This window comes from Gymnodraco acuticeps, unplaced genomic scaffold (genome assembly GCF_902827175.1).
Source record: "Gymnodraco acuticeps unplaced genomic scaffold, fGymAcu1.1, whole genome shotgun sequence".
NCBI lineage: Eukaryota > Metazoa > Chordata > Actinopteri > Perciformes > Bathydraconidae > Gymnodraco > Gymnodraco acuticeps.
Window position 1 is genome coordinate 230,184 of NW_022992222.1, and position 23,926 is coordinate 254,109.

Sequence of the window (23,926 nt, forward strand, 5' to 3'; positions counted from 1 at the left end):
AGATCACAAGCACTTCATAGAATCTCAAGGGCATGAGTAATCGCCTATTTCATCTGGATTTCTCCACATTGGGTGTTGGAGGAAAATGAGATGACAAATAAATATGCAAAGTTGGCGACATGGAGGAGACAAATTAGTATGAGTGTGAAGTTTAGCAAGGCTGAGATCACAAGCATCATCAAATCCCAAATGAAAAAGAAATGGCGGGATAGATGAGTAAAGGGCAGACATTTTTATAATGTTCAAAGGATAGTTGGAGAAACAAATGAAGTCAACAAGGCAGACAGGGCTAAATAGCACAGTCATTCAGGGGATGTGGCATTCAAAAGGACAGGAAGTATATTTATTCACACTCCACAAGGTGGCGGTAAAGGCACCTAAAGCAAGCTGCACGCCCTTACCAGTCAAAACTTCACACATATTTTCTAAACCAATGAGATGACTGATGAGCATGATTGACATACATTTGGACCAATCTGGGAAACGGTAGATTTATTTTTGGACCAATCGGGAAACGGTAAATTGCAACTCTCCCGCCTTTCTGGTTAGTTCCTAGCTGGATCACTACAGAGTAACGCCTTTGTCTTTTTCGGTCGTTTGGAATTTTTTAATTCAACCAAAATGAGGGAAATTGTGCACCTCCAGGCAGGCCAGTGTGGAAATCAGATTGGTGCTAAGGTAATTATAGTTATATGTAAAAGTGAATTATTAACTCATTCATAAAATGCATTTTACCGGGCGGCCGGTTAGCGTACTTAGCAAAAATGCTAACGATAGCTACATACTTAGAAAGCTAAGTCATGCTATGTATCAGGTCATTTGACCGTTGTTGTGTTTTATTCTCTTCTAGTTTTGGGAAGTCATAAGCGACGAACATGGCATCGACCCAACCGGGTCATACCACGGGGACAGCGACCTGCAGCTGGATCGCATCAACGTGTATTACAACGAGGCTTCAGGTTAGTTTTGCTTTATCACCGAGCTACCTTAGGTAGCTCCGCCCAGGGCCGGTCCTTAGCATTGGCGTTAAAGATGTTCGCCTAGGGCGCCAGATCTGGGGATGGGGCGCTGCGCTGGCAGCTCTGGGAGGGGAAAAAACATTTTTGACCGGTGGTGCTCATTCTAATTTTTGGCCTTGATGTAACAACATTCATAATTAAGTAAATGAAACACCCTTTTCACCCCGGTTACACTTTTCATTTGCCCTGTACGATGGGCGCTGTAACGGCCCGTCCACACATCGGCGTGCGTTGAAGCTTCAACGCTTCTGCCCATTCACTTTGAATGGGGTGACGTCATGCTTTGCCGAACTACATTGTGGGAGCAAAGTAGGGCTGTGCGATTATGGCAAAAATCATAATCACGATTATTTGGGTCAATAATTGATACCACGATTATTTTGACGATTATTCATTGACCATTTATTGAACTTTAAAACAAATAATATTTTACCAATAAACAAGATCAACAAATATGTTGGAGCGCACTTCCAAAACCATACTAAACATATATTATTAATATGATAAATACAAATAAATTAGACCAAAATAAATTAAATCAAACATGTTGCAGTGCACTGTCACAACCTACTGAAAACTCCTTAACATATAGCCAACATGTTGGTAAAACATATTCAACATACACCACTCAGTTAAACGTTGAAGGCTGGCCAACCGTCATGGTCCAGAAGTAACAGGAAATAAATGTTGAACTACAATTTAAGACCAAATAAAAATGTTTAGGCCACCATGGCAAATGCTGGTAGGGCTGCTCATGTCATCTCTTAAAGATGTTTTGCAAGAAACACCAGCCTGTTTACATGGTCTAGTTTCAGAGATGAGCGCAGGCAGGTGACAATATTGTCACCTGTACTGAAGACCCTCAGCCACGCCCCGACACATGGGGTGACGCCGGCCAATCACAAAGCTTTGATGCGTTCAAGTGCATTATTCTGGCACAGGAAGATTATGTTACAGGACATTAACGATAAAACAGAATATTGTTGTTCTATTTTTAGACACATCTCGCGATCGACTGGTTGGGCACCCCTGGGCTAGACCATAGGTCCGTTGTGGTGGCAAAGTAGTCAGCTGAAGCCACATCTCGCTCAACTTCCCCACGGCATTTGTCATATAGCGCAGGCAGCGCAGACCTGCTGAAATAATACCGAGACGGCATCGCGTAACGCTTGTCCAACGTGTTGACAAGTTGCTTAAAGCCCTGGTTGCTAACAGTGCTAACTGGGCACATATCTTTAGCGATGTGGAATGTAATGGCAAAGTACTTGCAAATAGTGGAAATAGTTGTACCCTTCTTTTTAACGAGTTGCTGCTCTTGTTCTGACATCTTCGCTCGCGCTGAACACTCACAACACCTGTCACTCCCACGTGGCCGAGTGGGCTTTTAGGGAGGGGCGAAAGCGCACCCAGCAAAATAATCGTATTTTGTCAATTATGCTGTTTTCATAATCGTCGCAAGCCATAATCATAATCGCGATTAAAATACGATTAATTGCACAGCCCTAGAGCAAAGTGTAGCTTTTCTCGCGGTGCTCACTGCAAAATGTGAGTAATGTTCAACTTTTGAAGCTTCGACAGAAGCGTCAGCCAATCGAATCATATGCCAGTACAAGCTCTAGCCAATCAAACCGCTGCTTGTGTGTCCGCCGTGTGGATGCTGCGTTAGTGATGAAAGTGGGGGATGTTGGCTTATCTGGCGCTCACAGCCAAAGTGCGAGGCTGCACCTCAGGTCGGTTAAATGGAATCCTTGCGTCCCTCACTTGCGTCGTTTCCCTGCGTTTAGTCCATAGACTGTATATATAAATGGACGTAGGGTCCGTGACGTCACCCATAGGATTCTGCAGAGTTGCCGAGAAGCCCTTAGTAGGCGGAGTCGGCCACTAACGGCACGACAGTGACGTCAGAGTCTAACTCCAGCCTCAACCAAATAAGGGCAAAGAGACGGAGCCGAGGCGGGACCTGCTGCTGAAGCACAAGGCGGGGCTCCAAGCTCCCGATCTAGCTGAAGCTGCCAAGCTAGGCTAACATGCTCACATCCTCACATACTCATGCTCACTTAATAAGCCTTGTTCAACATCATTTCTTTAGCTAATACTACAGCGGGCTGCAGGCGAACCAAGTCCGCGTTTCGCTGCATTCCTTGATCTCCAGTTATAACACCGGATTCCGCTGACGGAGCCGCAGGGGGCTAGCTAGCTCCCTGCGGCTCCGTTAGCTCCGGCGACCACCACTGGGATAATTGGGTCCCCTTTTAACATTTGCTCCCGTTTAGCATTATGGGCGTCATAGCCATAGACTATGAAAGTCTTACCCAAGGCTGAATCATAAACTAAACTATATATATATATATATATATACATATATATGTATAAAGGGTTACGTCCTTAGCTGGCTTATAAGATATATAACAAGCACACAAACACCTGCTAACATGTATAATATCATTTTACTCAACAAAAAAAGCTGAGAGTAGACTTCTTGGAAGTTCTGTTGGTACATTTAACTGCACAGCACGACATTTTAATTGTCTGGTATTTGTAACAACATTCCCTAAAAGGCACAATCACCACGAACACGGCTAAAGGGTCAAGTACAGTCACTACAACTAGCTAACGTTGTAGCCTAGCAGAGTGGACAAGTTGCTGTTAGCTGACAGTGAGTTACGTACCTGTCCATCAAAGTGACCACGCCCTAATTTAGGCAAAAACGTTAAGCCCTAATATAAATAAAAGGGTTGCGTTATAAAACAATTCACTCAACAACTAATAATCATTTAGGTGGAATCTAACTATATCCCGAATAATTTTTATTGCATCCAGGGGTAGAAACATGTTTATTTCTGCTGTAAAGTTGGGCATTTTAACATGGGGGTCTATGGAAATTCCTCCTTTCTGCAGTCATTGCCTATCGGCCAATAGATGAACTGCAGTTTGTGGCACTTCCTTATTGGCGTCCCGGCTCTGCCCCAGAGTTTGCCGCTTGGTTTGGTCCCTCCCACCAGGGAAGCATGGAGGGACGCAAGGAAACCACAAGAAGCAGGGAAATTAGTTTTAAGAGCAATGGGACGTCCTTTCCTCCGGAGCGTCACGTGAAGCGACGTCCGTTTGTGATGACTCCGCACAGCTAATCATCTGACAGCAGCCAGCTCTGTCCCCGTTGTTATCACACACACCCCCGCCTCTGTTAGTACACATATACCGACATAAACATTTGTATCATCTGTTGTAGACCCAAATACATTAAATAAAATAAGAACTCATTCTCAAAAAAGATAAACTTAATTCTTAAAATGTATAAACGAACAATAGTTAGATTAATATTGATTTGAGTGCACAATAGACATAAAATAATTCAGAGAAGAAAAAGAGATATGTTATCTATCAAAACCCAGTTAGATTAACATTCATTGGATTGCAGACTTTGTTTGTTTGTGTAGAAATGTAGCAAATACTAAAAACGACTCCTTTGAGTTATTATTTTACATTTGGATTTCAAAAGAGGTAGGCCTATGATAACTTAAAATTAATAATAATTATAACTAGGGATGCATCACTTTAAATCTTCCATTTAAAGTGATATTTAAAACTCAGTTAATGGGGCTCATTCACTGGAGCTTCCACAAACAACAATCAACTTTTTATTACATTCAAATGATGCACATTATTCAAGTTTACATTAACTTTGGATAATAACACGGCGAAATGAGCGGAAGCGCTCTCTTTTCCTCTCTCCCTCTCTCTCCCCCCCCCCTCTCTCTCCTCTCCTGACAGCCTGTCAGTATCTCATGCAGCTCACTGATCCAGTAATGAGTGACCCGACAGTGAAGAATAAATATATTTATAACTAGTTTAGCTTGTTCCAGAGGTAGATAAAATAGCTAAGTGTGTTAGGTCTAACTCTTGTGTGTTTCGCTCCGCTTACCGGTCCGTCACAGCGGGCGGAGCTGCAGGATTTCTGCTTCACACACACACGTTGCATACCGCTATTTTACTGTCTTTTTCGGACACCTTAAAATAATGCTAGACCGGTGAAGCCATTTTGACGAGCTTGTTTTGCCGCGCACAGAGAAAAGTGTCATGTATTTTACGTCATGCGATCGGCTCTCGCGATCGGCATGTTTAGAGAGCCCCGATCGATCGGTAGAGAGTGAGTATCGGCCGATCTCGATCGGTGACCGATCGATCGGAGCATCCCTAATTATAACAGACTAATCAGTTTAAACAGCAAAACTATGATAGGCACATGTTAGTGCAACACATGTGCCTGCTTTTGGGAGCAGAGTCTCTTTATGCGTGGGGGGATAGTGGACAGTGCAACGCGGAGGTCCTGCTCCACTGACAGCCGGGGGCGGGTCTTGTTTTTGACATGATATGCAAGTGAGTAAACCGCCAGCTCGCACAAGTAGGAGGTTGGAAACGGTAAAAGCACGTTGATAAAACTCTCTGAGAGGGATGGATACTTGTGTCCCACAAGCAGCCAAAAGATATCCAGAAGTAGTTCACCGTGCTTCAGTTTCATAGATCTGCGAGTGCATCCTGAGCTCTGCTGTTTAAACTAGTGGCTGATATTAATGAGAGGATTAAACGGATCCCGCAGCCAATCAAAGTCTTCATTCATAGGAGGGAAATATGACTCAAACCTCTCCTCCAGCACTCTCACTCTCATTACTCTCGTAATATTTTGGCGCGAGGATAAAAAGCTGCTCTGCACGCCGTAAACAATGACGGCTGATGTACGTCGGTATTAAATATTTCTAAATCTGAGCAATATATGTTTTATTAGCAAAAATCTCGCCTAGGGCATCAAATTGGCTAAAGCCGGCCCTGGCTCCGCCGTTTCCAGGATACGGCAACAAGTCAACAAAACCTCAAAATATTAATGCAGCTTTAACGTATTATAATATACAAGAATTAGCGAGTAACTTTGTTTTTATTCTGTTATTAGGTGTAACCGTCTGCTGTAAGAACACTGGACTGTATTAACATGCCTACACATTTCTTTTAAATGATATAATTTAGCTTACAATGTGCTTTTTGCTGTTTATGCTCATGATTTCATAGGCAAAGTATGTTATTAAACTTAACATGAAGACGAACAGGGGTTTGCTTGAGTCATAATGCAACCGATTATAAAAAAAAAAAAAAAAAAATTACAAATAATGCTTAAAGGTCACCTATCATAGGGGTGGGCGATATTGAAAAATATATTATCACGATATTTTTCAAGCAGTATCACGATAGACGATATATATCACGATATTTTTTCATGTCGGTTATTATGGTTATTTTTCAAGCACCTACAAGGTAACAGAAACTAAAACAAAAAGGAGTAACAGACCAAAATAGCATTTCAAGCTGGTTTTATTTCTGAAATGAATCCCTGAATGAACAATTCAACATTTTGATATGGCTTCAAGGCACAGTTTCTCAGTATAAAAATGAACTTTCTGAGGTAGCACTATAGCACTAGCGTGTCAAACAACTCGGACTGAACTACCAACACGAAAGCAGAGGTGCGCTGACATTGTGAAATCGATCGGGCTTGATATATGGTGAAATTAAAATCGGTAGGTGAGGCTGGGGGAGCGGGAGGGGAAGAGGCTCTCCGTCCGCTGTCATAGCCCCCTGCGCCGCGCACGGAGAGCCTCTTCCCCTCCCGCTCCCCCAGCCGTTCAAATCCAGTTTTGGACAGTCTGCCGTGGTTCCATCCCATTTCAAGTGCTGTTCGAGGCTCTGCGTAACCCTCGGAGCACACTCTCCAATCACAGAGCTTGAGGACTATCACGGGGTTTGTCAAACAGAGCACATGGTGTAGTCCAAACGATAGCTGGGGATTCTGGGTAGTGTCTTCTGCCATCCTTTACTCCGAAAAAATATTTGTTTCTCCGAATCGAAGGGGAAAAATACAAAAGCATTGCACACAATTTAAACCAATCAATGTTGTGTAATTAACAAGGATAATCTGGTGTTTTTTAGTCGATGAGTAGTGCAGATATCACTGTAAAATCAATCGACAGTAAGGGGAATACTTACTTCCGGGTGTACAATTATCCGTTATCCAATGAGAATGGACGCTCACATTGCCTTTAAGGGCAGCCGACACAAACGAATGCCGTGCTTCCATGAGCGTCAAATCCCGCCGCAGAGGGAATACATTGCAATCAGTTGAAAGCTATTTATGAAGCTGAAGGAGCCTAGGAGCGTCACAACTGCACGCCACGGACACTGACCAAACGTCGCTCCTGGACGATTATGGAGTGAGAGTGTGTTGGCTAACCCTAACCCTAGCCCAGGGGTCGGCAACCCACGGGCCGCATGCGGCCCTTTAAGCCCTCTGCTCTGGCTCCCTTGAGCTTAGACAAAAATAAGAAGAAAATAAAAGTATTTGTAGGACTATTTATATTTTGTTGCATGGTTGAAAATGTTTCGCATCTTGTATTTTGAGGTGATACTGTGACACATAAATAAAAAACAAAACGGTTTTAATTAGGTCAACTAAAATATGCGTCACATCCAGCTACGGTCCCGCGCGAGTGCCTTTTCTTGGAGGCGAATAACCTGACCTCCGGCTCGATGAGCGAACTATGGATAAATCAAAGAAAAGTACCGGAGGAACACAGGATTTAATTCTGTGTGGACAGAGTTATATGCTTTCACAGCAAACGATGCTGGTTTACCGGTATGTTTGATATGTAGAGAGAAGTTGTCAACGGTGGTGCAGCCTTTACGTATCGAGGAACAACACGGGAGAGGAAGACAGCTGACGATCTTCCGTCATAATTCAATGGGGTATGTAATTTATTTCAGAAAACACTTTTTGTTATATTCCATGGAATGCTCTTAACGTCCCGATAGCAATGAATATATTAAATGCTTTGACAATAAATACATACAAAAATGAATCTCTGGAACCCGTAGCGCTGTAAAAAGCACGACCAATCATCTGAGCCGGCCCGGCTAAAATAACTGGATGGCCTAACTGCCTTGTCAGCCTTCCATCTGTGCACAAACTTATCTCGTGCCCTCATTGGTCATGTGCACGTTCGTGTGTGTTGGAGGAGGGACTCTGTAAGAAAGTCTGAAGGAAGAGGCATATTTTTTCCGGTTGTGTACTTTCAAATTCTAGCGCACTCGAGCTGGTTTCTCCATTCTTACCTACCCTACCTTTAACTCTTTTTAGGGTGCAGCTATATGTTTTATTTATTTCAAAGTGGGCCCATTTTAATCATATATTTTTTTCCTTCAAATGTGCAGAGGACTCCCAAGTGCTGTGTTTAATTTATTTTAAAGTAGGCCTGTGTATTATTTTTAATTCTCCTTATAAGAGTTATTTGTTTCTTATTAGAGGTTAACAGTTTTATATCATGTAATAAATAGCCTAATAAATGCAAAAAAACTGTTTTTGTCTGATATAACAATAAAAACTATGAAATATGTTTTGTGGCTCCAGACAAAAAAATGTTTTGGAAAAAGGAGCAAAATGGCTCTTTTGGTCAAAAAGGTTGCAGACCCCTGCCCTAGCCGGACAGGGGATCGTGTCCGTCTCTGTGGCTTCAGGCTTGATCGGCGTTCAAATGACAGACTCAATTGGAATGGTTAGCGTTTCATGTGCACGCAAATAAAATAAAATATAAGCCAACAGAATCAACCAAGACAATAAATTAAGTGCAATACTGTCTGAATCCTGACTAGACAGCTTTAGAGCATGTCTTTCACATCAGTTTATTATTATTTATTTATTTTTCAAGTTTTTTTGTTTTTTTTTATCACGATAGATACGATATCTCTGAAAAAGCATATCGTGGAGACCTAATATCGTCACGACGATATATATCGTCATATCGCCCACCCCTAACCTATCATGCTATTTTGATGCTATAGCATAGGTCTCAGATATATAGCTTACAAATATATAAAAAAACATGTCTATGAAGTGTTTTGCTCAAAATACCAAACAGATCACCCATTCTAGCCATGCCTCATATCCCTCTATTTCACTTCCTGTTTCAAAATTGCTGATGTGGCGAAGTCCCTCCCTTTCCGGGGGAGCTCCATGGGACCTTATTTCGTAAAAATTATGTATTGAAGTCAATGGAGAGAGAGATTATCTTTCGATCCCGATTGAATTGTGCCACGAATTATACATATGATGTTTGTCAATTGAAAAGATAATTTTGCAAGTCAAAAAAATAAAAATGTGTCGTAAAACTGTGAAGTAACAATTTTTTTTGTGTGAAACGCTCAATGAACTACATCTCTGGTCTCGCAGACTCTCACAACAACACACGTCACCAAGATGGCCGTCACTACTGTCTTGTCAAAAAAGTGATTGACTACCCTCACTATAAACACAATGAAACACGTCCAGAAGAATGTCATGCAAAGCTGCCTGCCTGCCTTCCTTTGATTCTCTCTGAACTGCCTGGTCTTTTTAATGTTTAATGTCAACCATTTGTGCAGATAGCATGAAGTAGAAAAGATCGCCGGTGCTAATGTAACGTTAGCATTTCTCCCCCGGGCTTAAATGGTGTATTATAGAATGATCAGTGTGTGACAGTACTCTTCAAAGGGTTCACGAAATATGACTACTACTCTTACTGTTTAACATTTTGGGTTACTTGATGTTACTTCATGTTAAGGCTAATAAAAATGACAAGGCTAAGACTGTAATGCTAACTAACGTCCTTGCTACTAGCTAGGTAGCTAACTTGATCCAGCCAGCCACTCCTGGTCCTTTCATCAGACGGGAAGCGAAAGAACGAGCAAGACCCATTGCTGGTATGATAACAACCTGGTACTAAGCACACAAGCATCTTGTTAAAGTTATCTTAGCTATCTCTTATATTTAGCGGAGGAAAACAATTGTGACATCAGTTATGACATCACTTACGCAACTCTGGGATTTGTAGTCTTTCTAGTTGCGTATTTTTTCATAGTCTTATATTTCAACAGTTTTACGACAAACTGTGACTTTTTTGACATGGAAATGATTTTTTAAGATTGACAAACATCATATGTGTAATTCGTGGCACAATTAAAACGGGATCGAAAGATACGTTTTCTCTCTCCATTGACTTCAATACATAATTTTTCCGAAATAAGGTCCCATGGACTTAGTAGACTCTATAAAGCAGGGGTGGGGAACCTTTTTCCTCTCAAGGGCCATTTCAATTTTTACAATATCCTCAGAGGGCCGTACAAATGATTGACCTCTGCTTAAAAAAACTAAAATCACAGCCCACTCATTTCACCTTTCATTCATGCTGTGCAAAGAAAAAGCAACCTCTTAATCCAGATATCTCACCATGACTCGCGCATGCATGCACGTGCACGGTGTGGCGTGACCACCAAAACAGAAAGATATGGACACAAGATGTGTGCAAATGTATTTAGTTTCCTATCCATGTGAACATGATTTAAGTGGGGGGGGGGACCTAACCTCCTCTAGAGGGGTCCGGGGGGCATGCTCCCCCGGGAAGGTTTTTTTTTTAAATGTTGAAGTTAAAAGCATCAATCTGGTGCACTTTGAGATCACAATTAGGAGATCTATGGATACATCTCTCAACACCCATATGAAACAGAACTGGAAGCAGATTTATTTTTCTTTATGAATATTTGACAAATCACTCTCCTTTCAAACTGTATTCTTCTTTATTAATAACAACTTTTTTTTACTGTCATATAGTATTTTATACCTGTTTACTTTATTCTCTTATTTTTTTTATAACTATAATGATCATATAAAGATGTGCCTTTACCTCATTGGTTGTAGAAAAAGCTTCTTATATTCGTTAGCATAGCTAGCTAACCAGATGCTAATAACAACAAAGCTATTGACTGTATGATCAGAATGACAGATGAACAGATCGCCACTGGGCTTTCAACTAAAGACACAGACACGCAGAAACTGCGGCATGTGTACGGCTCCTTATCGGTACTGCAATTTCTGAAGTGCTGGAGCGGCGTTCTGGTGCTCTCCGTCAGAACTGCACCCCTGTCAGTCGAGACATATACCACGTGATGACACGTTAGGCTTGTGTTGTGTTCAGCAACAACATGACCTTGGCCAGGAAAAACAGGCACTCGCTTGTTTAATTTTTTTGCGGTCTAGATTTCTTAAATTTTTTTCTTTTTTGCGTGTGTTTATAAATTACCTAGAGGGCCGTACCAAATTGTCTCGCGGGCCGTATACGGCCCGGAGGCCGGAGGTTCCCCACCCCTGCTATAAAGCTTTAAAAAAAAGGAGGGGGCTGAGCTCACGATGCAGCTACTGTCTAAACGAAATACTGCTGTGATGAAACGCCATATCATGGATTATCAAGGATTATTTCTGAAACAGTATGGAGCTCAAAGGCTTTCTCTCTTGCCGGTTATACCACAAGGTGAGTTCCTTTTTATTTCCAGCTTCTTCACACACATGCTCTGTGCAGTACAGGTAAGCTCTGAGTGTTAGCGATGCTAATGTAAACACTGACCATATTACGTCCAAAACAGTCGGGCATTGTTTCTGATAGCAGCGTTTCTGATAGGGCCGTGGGTGTAAAGCCAGCCTACATTTCCGATATTACGTTATATCGGACGCAAATCTGGATCCGCTCCGTTGTACCCCCGTTTTTAGAGATTTGGGCACGGAGGAAAAGAGAGAGGGTTTTATTTTCTGACGCTGCGTGAGTTCCCTGACACACCGGGGACACATCTTTATGTATAAAAGACATCAAAAAGTGCATTTTGCATAATAGGTCCCCTTTAACTTAAATAAAACAATACGGAATAATTTGTTTCTTTGTGTTTGGATCACCAGGTGGAAAGTATGTCCCCCGGGCAGTGCTGGTGGACTTGGAGCCCGGCACCATGGACTCGGTGAGGTCCGGTCCCTTTGGCCAGATCTTTAGACCAGACAACTTTGTCTTTGGTAAGGATGTTAAACAATTTTTTGCAAGTTTTTGCTTGGGTTGATAAAGTTGGATTTTGATGAATGAGTGGAAAGAGAGTATAACTTTAGAACTATCATTCCTTTCTTGTATTGCTGCCTTGTGTATGCACTGCTCACTGACATTAAATTGTGTTTGCAATTATAACGAAGCCATAATTTTTTGTAGATTTAGGATGTGTCGCCACATGTTATAGAGTTGTGTGTTTGCATGTGACACAGGCCAGAGCGGAGCTGGTAATAACTGGGCTAAGGGTCACTACACTGAGGGAGCCGAGCTGGTGGACTCGGTCCTGGATGTCGTGAGGAAGGAGGCGGAGGGCTGCGACTGCCTGCAGGGCTTCCAGCTCACACACTCCCTGGGTGGAGGGACCGGTTCAGGCATGGGCACGCTGATGATCAGCAAAATCCGAGAGGAGTTTCCAGACCGCATCATGAACACTTTCAGCGTGGTGCCTTCGCCTAAGGTGCTTATAATACACCGATATACATTAACTATTTACCTCATCTTACTTCTGCTTTAATGCTGCTCCCTCTTCCTCCTCTCACTCCAGGTTTCAGACACAGTGGTGGAGCCGTACAACGCCACCCTCTCGGTCCACCAGCTGGTGGAGAACACAGATGAGACCTTCTGCATTGATAATGAGGCGCTGTATGACATCTGCTTCCGCACACTGAAGCTCACCACGCCATCCTACGGAGACCTCAACCACCTCGTCTCAGCCACCATGAGCGGGGTGACCACCTGTCTGCGCTTCCCCGGCCAGCTCAATGCTGATCTGAGGAAACTGGCCGTCAACATGGTGCCCTTCCCCAGACTGCACTTCTTCATGCCCGGCTTCGCCCCCCTGACCAGCCGAGGCAGCCAGCAGTACAGGTAGAGAGACTGTCGGACCCTCAAGCTGTATTTTTACTGTCATTACATAATTTTTACATTGTACTCTGGTTCAATTTCGCAAGGGTTTTCTTGTTTCAGCAAATAAAACTAAAATATTGAATAGCTGTAATGATCACATATCCTTCATTTGTCCCGCTGCGGGGGCTTTTACAATGTGTCAACAGCAAATGGACCCACAATTTGAAATGGTCATATTTTTTAAAATACAATTAACGGACATTTTTGCAAGTTAACTCAACTCAAGTTTGACCTAAATTTCCTTCCGTAATTCCAGCGAGGATGTTTGGCTATGAATGGAATGAGAGTGAAAGGACTAACTGGCACAGGCTACATGTATAACACTCTCACCCTTTTGTCATGCTTTTTCTTTATTACAACACCACATATGTTTTAGTTTTATACCCCCCTAAAATACATGTATATGCTAGTATTTTAACCGCGATTTAAGGCAATTACTTTTTTGAATGGATTGACACCATTTAAATTAACACTTACTGATGGTCGTTCTTCCTGCAGGTCGTTGACGGTTCCTGAGCTCACCCAGCAGATGTTCGACTCCAAGAACATGATGGCAGCCTGCGACCCGCGCCACGGCCGCTACCTCACAGTCGCCGCCATCTTCAGAGGCCCCATGTCCATGAAGGAAGTGGACGAGCAGATGCTGAATGTGCAGAACAAGAACAGCAGCTACTTCGTGGAGTGGATCCCGAACAACGTGAAGACTGCCGTCTGCGACATTCCTCCACGGGGCCTCAAGATGGCCGCCACCTTCATCGGCAACAGCACGGCCATCCAGGAGCTGTTCAAGCGCATCTCAGAGCAGTTCACCGCCATGTTCCGCCGCAAGGCCTTCCTCCACTGGTGAGTGATAGAGGGTTTACATATTTCAAGATTAATTGTTTGGACAATAAATGTCAGGAAAGAGTGAAAGTTATATGCATTTAAGTAATATTTCCTTGTTTCAGGTACACCGGCGAGGGCATGGATGAGATGGAGTTCACAGAGGCTGAGAGCAACATGAACGACCTGGTGTCTGAGTACCAGCAGTACCAGGACGCCACCACTGAGGAGGAGGGCGAGTTTGAAGGCGAAGAGGAGCTGGCCTAGACGCTCAGCCCAACGTTGTCTCTCCCTATGCAACAGTTAGTTGGGGGCTCGGACCGTATGCTAGAAACGCATCATTGTAGAATTATTGACAATTGGCTTTTAATCAATACAACTACAGTTTTAAAGAATCCCACAGTAATTCCTCTGAATGTCGCCCAGTGATAGCAGTTCTTGTCCATCTTTCCTTTTTTCATAAATTGTTACTGTTTTTTCCTGATTTTTTTTTCTTCCTTCCTGCTTTGGATATGAATGTTTTTATCTTGTCTTGTGTCTTCTGTTTTTCATGGTTTATTTGTTATAAAATAGAACGTAACTGAACAGTTCAAAACACTTATCGCTGAACTTAACTAATGCTGTTCGATATGGTGCTTAATTATTTTTGCTAAACAGCTTACACTGAAAGCTATAAATCGTTTCATTCATTGTTCAAATATTCTTAGTGTGCGTGTACTTGGATGTAATAACATAAAATGTGAAGATGGATTTGAATAAAATAATTATGATTTGATGCTACATTGAGTTGTTACTTTTGGCTGAACTGAACTATGACCAATGTTTTATTCACTGAAATTATGTAGTGCTCTTATTTATTAGCTTAATATAACCTGTATGGAAGCCCATTTCTGCCACTCAGGACAACAAATATCCTGTTAGTCGTGTTGAGAAACTAAATAATCACGTGGCATGTTTAAATAGTGAGACCGTTTCTCAATATATTTATAATGGTAATTACTAGGGCTGTCAAGTTAACGCGTTAACGCAACAAAAATTAACGCCACTAATTATTTTAACGCGATTAACGCATGTGTATTTTTTTTCCTCGGCCGCCCCGTAGTTTCAGAGCGCATCGAGTTTAAAATACCATCTACAAGCTGATGCTGACAGCCCCGCTCCTGCCGCCCGCTTGTGGCAGACCACACTTCCACGCTCACCGACAGGCCATCTGGAGGACCGGGAGGGTGTGTATGTGTGGCTCGAGTGAGCGAGAGAGAGACCTTACGTGCATTGTTGTTGTTAGCATCTGGTGCTAGCTAGCTGCGCTAACAGATATAAGGAGCTGCTTAAATGAAAACAGAGGAGCGACATTTCGCCGACAACTGCGCCGAGCACTTGACTTTATGCAGGAAGCCAGACAGTGGGACATTGTACGAGAAGTCAGCACACTCAGCACGGATAGTGCAACATGATTGCAGCGTCCAGGCAGCTCCCGTTCGAGCATATGCCTTGAGTTGCACATAGCTCCAACGATCCATCTCTCACTCACACACACACACACACACACACACACACACACACCATTTTTATTGTATTAGGTTCCAGGTTGAATTGGGGCGAATATTTGTAATGTTCAGAAGTTGTTGTGTTTAATATTCATGAGAATATTTGTCATTGTTCAAATGATAATAAACATTAGCATAAAGCATATTTGTCCACTCATATGTTGATAAGAGTATTAAAAACTTGAAAAATATTCCTCTAAGGTACATTTAAAACAGATCAAAAATGTGTGAATAATTTGCGATTAATCGCGATTAACTATGGACAATCATGCGATTAATCGCGATTAAATATTTTAATCGACTGACAGCCCTAGTAATTACATGTCATTTGTTAGACGCTTTTATCCAAAGCGACACTATCCCCACAGGAGCAATTTGGGGTGAAGTGTCTTGCCCAGGGACACAACGACATGCTGACTCTAGTGGGACTCGAACTTACTCTATCCACTTAGCCACAGCCGCCCCGATTAAATTGCTAGGACATAAACTTCAATAGCCGTTATCATTAGGCCCTATAAGTTGTAAAATACACCAAACGCAAAGCGGAGAGTCCGTATATGACTAGAAAATGCGTGCGAATGCTGTAAACTGTGAACATTTGTGGCTGAAAATGCAGAAAAAGCTGAATATGTTATGAGCTGAATGGTAGCTGCTTTTAGCTACAAAAACCAAGTAAGTGTGTTGCTGAACTTAGCGGAGAAATGCAGAAAAGTGAAATGATTTGAATCAAATTGTTACAGCTCAAATGCATTGCAATGACTGTTGAAAACTTGAAAGTGAAATGTTAAACTGGAAGAGTAGGAACAATAGTGAAGAAGCTTAATGTTGAAAATAAAAGGTTTAAAAAAAGGTATAAACAACATGTATAGCCTCAATGTCCTGAAATAGCTGAATAATGTAATAGTTTAATAGTTCTCATTCATAACACTCCGTTCGATGTCTCACTATGGGATACGCCCAGTGCTTGAATTGGAATGAAAAAGGTGCCAGTACTCTAAAATCAGCAACTTTTTCAAGTCAATTTTATATATACAGCCCACAAACAAGAATTTGGCTACTATAATGCTGGTGGGTTTGTCTCTTTACTACTGTATATTTTAGAAAGGTTCACCGTACTTAACATTTGTTATGATAGGCAGCGGATATGGCTAAAGCTCAGTAAGGTCAATATTAACTGAAAATATAGCAATCAAAGTCTAGATCTTCTGCTGAAGACACATGAAGCAGAGACCTTTCAGGTGAGAGCCCCTCTGTTGGTGTTCAACATTAATGACAAGGAAACAAAGCTCTGGTCAGAAGCATTTTTTATAAAAAGCTTTAACAAAATGAAGTATTTCTGTACATTTTGAATGCAATCTAACTTTCCAACTCAGAAAACGAAAAACGAAAAAGTGCCAAAAGTCTTCTCACATGGCTGAGCTGCTTTGCAATATACTTCACCACTGAAGAATACAAATATGTATAAAGTAAACTATGATGCAATCTAACTTTCCAACTCAGAAAAATGATAAAGAGCATGAACAAAGAACATGTAAAAACAAATGCAAAATTTGCACAATCTAAAATGAGAAACTGTAACTGCAAGTAACAAAGTCTGAGCCATGGTAAAGAGTTACATTGAACACCAAGCTGATCAGATAACTCCCTGGTTGGTCTGAAGTCCTTCTATCTCCAGGATCTGTACAAATCGGCACATTATGCCAAAAGTCTTCTCACTGGGTGAGCTGCTTTGCAATATACTTCACATTGTTAGAAAAGGCTCCAGAAGGCCTTGGGGACATCAGTATCAGGGGCTGGAGCTGGACAGGCTCTTTCATCAGCACTTCTCCTTCCCTTTGCCAGCCAGGACCTCACATACTGTTCCGGATTGAACTGTCCTAGTGATGGTCCATTACATTTAATGAAAACCAGGCTGGACAGTCGGCTGACAGAGAGAGCATTCCTTTTTGCAGTAAGGATATCGTTCATGCAGCTGAATGCCCGCTCACACTCACTAGTGGAGACAGCGATGGTTCGGACTGCTTTCAGTAGAGGCTCCATGGCAGCAGGTGTACGGGATGCCCTGGTTTCCTTGTATTCGCGAAAGCCCTGAACAGTCTCTCTTCTGTCCACTTTCAGCACTTCGCACAAACGTAGCACCTCTACGTCCCCATACTGTACGTCTAACTCCTCTTCAGGCCAACTTCCAGGATGGATAACTTTCATGTCCTGGATTAGCTGATTGTCCCGGGCCTCCCGGCCATGTAATGGGATTTCTCTTGTGCTGACATGAGAGGAGGTTGTGGAAGTCATTCTGTGTCTCAGATTCTCTACCATACTGCGGAAAAACTGACCTGCATGAATCTGTACAAGCCTGCCATTCTCACGCAGGGCAACACCCTTGAAGGACTTCTCAGCTAGAGCTGTATGAACTGTAGTCATGTGTGGGCCAGGCATGGTGACCATGGATTCAAAAACTCGTATTTCTCGAGTTAAGAGCCTATCTGCTGTAGGCAGTGTCATCTCTCTTTTTTGGAGTTGCCGAGAGAGGTCGCTGAGCTCTGTGAGCGCATCGTACATCAGTCCCAGATTGCTGACAAACGTTGCAGATGTGAGCACATCATCCAGGCCCTTGTACTTTGCTCTGTCTCTGGAATCCCTGCTCGTGTCGTTTGCAGCATTTGTGAAGTGATCATGAAGCACTCGGTAGTTTTCCCAGACTGCTCTGACTCTCCTTTCACTTGAAGCCACCCAGCGGATGGACAAAACACGCCCTATCACCAGGAGACGCTGTCCGACTGCTTGCGCACACTGCGCTAACTGCCTCTGATTTTTGGGGGAGGCATGGAACAAGGAATAGAGTTTGTCAAAAAAGATCTGGAAATGATTGAGCCCTGAGACCTCCTTGACCACATCCCCAACTGCCAGCTCTAGATGATGATTGGAGCAGTGCCACACAAACAGGCTTGGGAATTTACTACACAACTGAGTAGCAACGCCTGTTCTCTTCCCTAGCATGACTGAAGCCCCATCACATGCAAAAGAAACGAAACACTGACCTAAAAAGTCCTCGTTAAAATCTCTTCCAAGACACTCCATTAACGCCTTTGTGATGTCATCAGCCGTTGTTCCATCCAACTCGATCAGCTCCCAAAAAAACGTTTCGGGCTCAGCATCAGCTAATGCTGAGCGTAGACACACAACAAGCACCGTTTTACCACTAATAGTGGTAGATTCATCGACCAAAACACAGTTTTCTTTGGTTTTCTGTAATGTCTTTTGCCATTTTTTTCTTCAGCTCATGAGCTATGTGGTCGATGATTTCGCCACAGGTTTTATTGGAGTGCAAAACCCTGCCCACGTTCAGCCCATTCAGTTTCTGTACATTCAAATCAATTGGCATGTCTGTGAATGGCCGGCTATGTTTGCCAATTTTATATGCCGTTCGAAAAACTCTGATAGTGGTGTCTAATTCAGATTTATGCATAGACTGCACTTGATGTTGAATAGTTTCATGTGAAACAGATGTAAGGATGTCAGCAGCTTTTACATGGGCTTGTGATTCTTTATGTTCTTTGATTTTTTTTCTCAGGCTAGCTTGTTGTTTGCCCTTGTCAACACCGAAATGAGACACTGCACACTCACCCCATTCAGTTGACAGTTTCAGTCCTTGTCCAGTGTGTATTCCCAAAGATTTGACATCTCTGCATATCCGACATCCTAGCTTCTTATCTTTAAGAAGGAGCCATGCATTGGTCTTGCAAAAATATTGCACCTGGTCCGTTGTCCAGCAGTCAGGTGCATCGCTTTGCCCGGTGTTGGTGGTGGCAGTTGCGCCAGCAGCAGCTAACGTTAGAGGCTCTGGAGGAGGCGGCGGAGCTAGTGCTAATGCTAATGCACTAGAACTTGGAGCAGGAGGGTCAACCAAAGAAAGCTCCCCATCAGACACAATTTCCAACACAGGCACAGTATTCTCTGTATTTGAAGTTTCTTCCGGCGACAACCGCTGTCTTTTTGCACTTTTATTAATCCACTCTAACATTTTAGAAATGCTAATTTGTGACGTTACTTGCTTTCCTTCTTACGGGGGCGTGCCTGCTCTGTTCTATCACTCTACATAGCCACCCACTGGGTGGGAGTTGCACTGCATAAACACAACACACGTGCATCTAGGTATGTAAATTGTAAAGCATTAAAACATGGTTTTACTAACAGTTTTCAGTATGTTGTTACTTCGGCATTATTATTATTACTATTATTATTATTTTGAAACGTGTATTACTATTAAATCACGGTCAAATAGGTTAATTTTGACATAGTCGTTTCCACCACAGTATTTACATGGAGAAGATAAGCCCCGCCCCCTCTCCAGCACGTTCTGTTTGAATGACAGGAGTAAACAGCTGACAGCCGCTGTGAAACTCCAGCGGTTAGAGTGATGAGAATGTCCGTTCGGCACCTCATGACGCATCTACTGAGTACCGGGCGGCTGTATATATATATATGGATGTATAATAAGAACGGCGGGAGAGTGTTGAGTACTGGCACGGTGCATGAGTACCGGAGTACCGCCAGCATGCCGGTACTGAGCAAGAAGTGCCGGTACTCCATGAGTCAGAACCAGAAGTGCCGGTACTGCGTACCGGTGAGTACCGGCCCAATTCCAGCACTGGTCTGGCCCCGTCTCAGGTCGGTTAAATTAAATCCTTGAGTCCCTCACTTGCGTCGTTTCCCTGTGACTAGTCCCTCCCACCAGGGAAGCATAGAGGGACGCAAGGAAACCACGAGAAGCAGGGAAATGAGTTTTAAGAGCAATGGGACGTCCTTTGATTGATTGATTGATTGAAAAGTTTATTAACAGCTTGTATATTGGGTACAGTACAGTACAGCTCAAAACATACAATTGTTAAGGGGATGCAGACCAGAGAAAGACTTTCGTCTTGTTTACATCAGGGTCCCCCATTTCCAATTCATCATATCATTTAAGACATATAAGACATATTTGACATACTTGACATACTTTCCTCCAGAGCATCACGTGAAGCGACGTCCGTTTGTGATGACGCCGCACAGCTGTTCGTCTGACAGCAGGCTTGTTTGAGACAAGCGAGACCTGCGCAGACCTGCGCAATTGCGATCAACGTCTTGCTAGTGCGTTGCATGATGGTTAGTCATTTTGTCCGACTTGCTCTGGAGGCTCGCCTACATGAGACGTTGAAATCTCGCGGGACAAAGACGCCCGCAGCCTTAAGAGCGAGGCGCAGCGAGTCGGCGCAGTTCCTCTCCACGGGCTGCGGAAGCGAAATGCTTGATGGGAAACGACTCGCTGGTATCTCGAGCTGAGCGCTCATTGGTGGTTTTTACCACGTGCTGCTGATGAAACTCTTCAATTGGCTCGGCAAAAGTTTGTTGTTGTTTTGTGTCAGTTTTACGTCGCCCCTTCCGTTCACATTTTTCATTATCGTTCCACAATGTTTATCATCATGAAATGAATATCTATATATTTTATACTATACTTGCACTGCTTACCGTTTTCATACTTTATATATCTTAGCATATTCATACACACTGTTCATACTCACAGGCTGCTGTGTATATCTAGTGTATTCATACCCTGTTTATTCATCATTCAATTCATTCTATATTTTATTCTGTAGATTTTGTACATTACTTTTCACTTTACTGCTTGTCGCACTCCTGGTTAGAAGCTAAACTGCATTTCGTTGTCTCAGTACCTGTAATATGTGCAATAACAATAAAGTTGAATCTAATCTTGAGCAGGAACAAATGTATTTACTTAGTACATATCTGACATTAACGATTAAACACATGACGTGTGCACTCTTTATAAATGCAAACCGAGTCAAGCCGACTCCGGAGGTGGCGGTATGCACCTTAAAGTTGTTTGCAATCCGCCAAAAAACCGAGAGAAGAAGAAGAAGACGAAGCCGACTCCGAGCATGGACTAAAAGGGCCCTTCTCACTTCTCTTATTTTTCATTTCCTCACTCCTCGGTCTCGGTCTCACCGGAAGTTGATTTGTCTGCGCCATCTTGAGTAGCGTCCCAATGGCCTTATTTCTGCCGGAGGACCGAGGAGCGATAATGGAGGAGCTATTATCGAGGTACCACCAGACCATCCTTCGATGAAATCCTCAGACACTCGCCCCGCCCCCTTATTGTGTATCGCTCACTGATTGGACGATGCAGCGCATGCACTGATCTGATGCTTCTTGAGAGCAGTTTCCCAGCGGAGTGAAGAAAATACATGAACCTCACGGGAGTTACTCCTCAGTTTATACCGTGTTTTGTTTCAATGAATGTTTAATTTAGTTACACATCACATATCTGAACAACAAAGTGGTCAAAAATCATTTTATTCATTTATTGGAAACATTTTCATGATCGCTTTTTTCGCTTTACATTTTCATTTATTGTCATTTCCATTCAGTCAGTCATTAAGTGCTATTTAAAATGTTAATGTGCTACATATCCACACAAACAAACAAAGTATGCAATCCAATGAATGTTAATCTAACTGGGTTTTGATAGATAACATATATCTTTTTCTTCTCTCAATTATTTTATTTCTATTGTGCACTCTGATTGATTGATTGATTGAAAAGTTTATTAACAGCTTGTATATTGGGTACAGTGCAGTACAGCTCAAAACATACAATTGTTAAGGGGATGCAGACCAGAGAAAGACTTTCGTCTTGTTTACATCAGGGTCCCCTATTTCCAATTCATCATATCATTTAAGACATATAAGACATATTTGACATACAGATGGCTTATTTACAATTTACATACAGGTGGTTTTTTACATACAGATTGCTTATTTACAATTTTTATTTTAGATTTCGTTCGAATACATCCTAACCGGACATTTAAGACATACCAAGTCTACAGATATACAGTTAGTAACAGAGTCTAAAATGCGAGTATATACATAGATGGGAGGGGGAAGCTGTCCATTGAACGACAGGTTGAGATTTGTACCATTACCGGGGCCAGTTTTGCAATGCTCTCCCCCGAAGGTGCTCTTTAAGAGAGGTTTTGAAGGTAAGTATAGTTTGACTTTCCTTTACAGTTGTGGGAAGAGCGTTCCACCTTGATGTGGCATAATTGCGAAACGTGTATTCCCCCTTTTTTGTGCCAAATCTGGGTTTCACATGATTTGTGGAGCTCCCTCTGGTGTTATGATCATGGTATTCCTTACCTTTGGGAATAATTTTGACATGTACATGGGTACCTGTTACGTGCCAGGCAGGCTGTACTGGTGTGGTTTTCCTTCCCTCCTGTGTTTCTCTTTTCTCCCTGTCTTCTGCACAGCTAATCAGCAGCTGATCGGCATCTGCCTGTGCACCTGAGTCTGATTGGATCCTCTCCCCCTCAGCTGGCCTATCAGCAGCCAGGGCCGACCATAAAGGAGGCACCCAGGAAGTCTTCTCGCTCTCTCACTCTGGGCCTGTTGCTGATGAAGGAGCCTGCAGTGTTTAGCAACTAATTCACTTTGTATTGTCCGACCTTTTTGAAAGTGTGTGTGTTGAGAGGTGGAGGAGTTAGGTAAGTCTGGGGTACCCTGTACATTTCTCACCACGTAGCTAACTAATGTTTAGACACACTAGGTTAGCGGATTGTTTCCACCCCTGTATATTGTTTTGTCAAAGTCTTTGTAGTTAGTTAGTGAGGGTTTTAGTTTGAGTTTTGGTTTCAAAGGATAGATGTAGAGATAGGCCTGGTTTTGTTATGCTTGTTTCTTTTGTTTGGCGCAATCCTTTGACTCCTCCTCCTCCTCACCAACTAAGGTTTCAGTTATATGTCTGTTCGGTTCTGGGTTTACAAAATAAACCTTTTGTAAACTGTTACGCTGACTCCCTCATTAATTATTGGTTGTATGTTATTGTCTCCAGGTCCCCTAGACCTTAGTGGGGACGTAACAATGGGGACTCGTCCGGGATATCTATTTTCCTGAGCTAAAAACAACCAATAATTGAGAAGTCATTGTAGGTGTTGTACATTGGCTGAAAAATGGGTTTTGACTTACAGGACTTTATTGAAAGTCCAAGTGTTGATAAATTGTATTCCTGTCGCAAAGATGACATGTTATGTATTGCAGCTCACTTTAACATTTCAGTAGACAAGTATAAAGTAAAAAAAGAGATAAGAGAGAAAATCCTGCAAAAACTAGAGGAGTTAAAGATTCTTGTAATCCCTAGCATGTCAACTCAGCCTAGGGCTGAAGAGTCTATTGAAGATGATAGGGAAAAAGTATTAGCTACACCTAGAGTTGACAAGTTTAGTCCTGAAGCTCCTCCTGCAACGCTTCCTAGGTTTGAGGCTTTCTCTCCGGGTAGCTTAGGTGCAAGTAGTAATGCCAAACTAAAAGTTTGTCTTGCCCGTCTTCAGCTGGAGTTCCAGGAGAAGGAAATGGTGCGTAGAGCGGACTATGAACACAAACTACAGATTCGCAAGTTAGAAGCTGAGAAAGAAATCACGTTAAAGCGGCTTGAAGTTGATGCCCTGAGAATCTCTTCAGAACAGACATTTGAGGGGTCAATACCTTCGCATACAGTCTCTCATACAAAAAGTTTTGATGTTAGTAAAAATATTGCTTTAGTGCCAACTTTTAGAGAGTCAGAGGTTGACTCATATTTTTGTGCTTTTGAGAGAATTGCTACCGCACTAGTCTGGCCTAAAGACATGTGGCCA

General features: G+C 42.6%; 1 protein-coding gene across 1 annotated transcript; it reads left to right on the top strand.

Moving 5' to 3' along the window:
* The first annotated feature begins 522 nt into the window (after positions 1–522).
* Positions 523–14,467, top strand: LOC117539692 (tubulin beta-1 chain-like). Its single transcript, XM_034205947.1, has 7 exons — positions 523–678; positions 851–959; positions 11,821–11,931; positions 12,172–12,416; positions 12,504–12,826; positions 13,364–13,708; positions 13,813–14,467. The coding sequence occupies exons 1-7, from the start codon at positions 622–624 to the stop codon at positions 13,952–13,954; spliced, it is 1,332 nt and encodes a 443-aa protein (XP_034061838.1). The 5' UTR covers positions 523–621; the 3' UTR covers positions 13,955–14,467.
* The last annotated feature ends 9,459 nt before the right edge of the window (positions 14,468–23,926 follow it).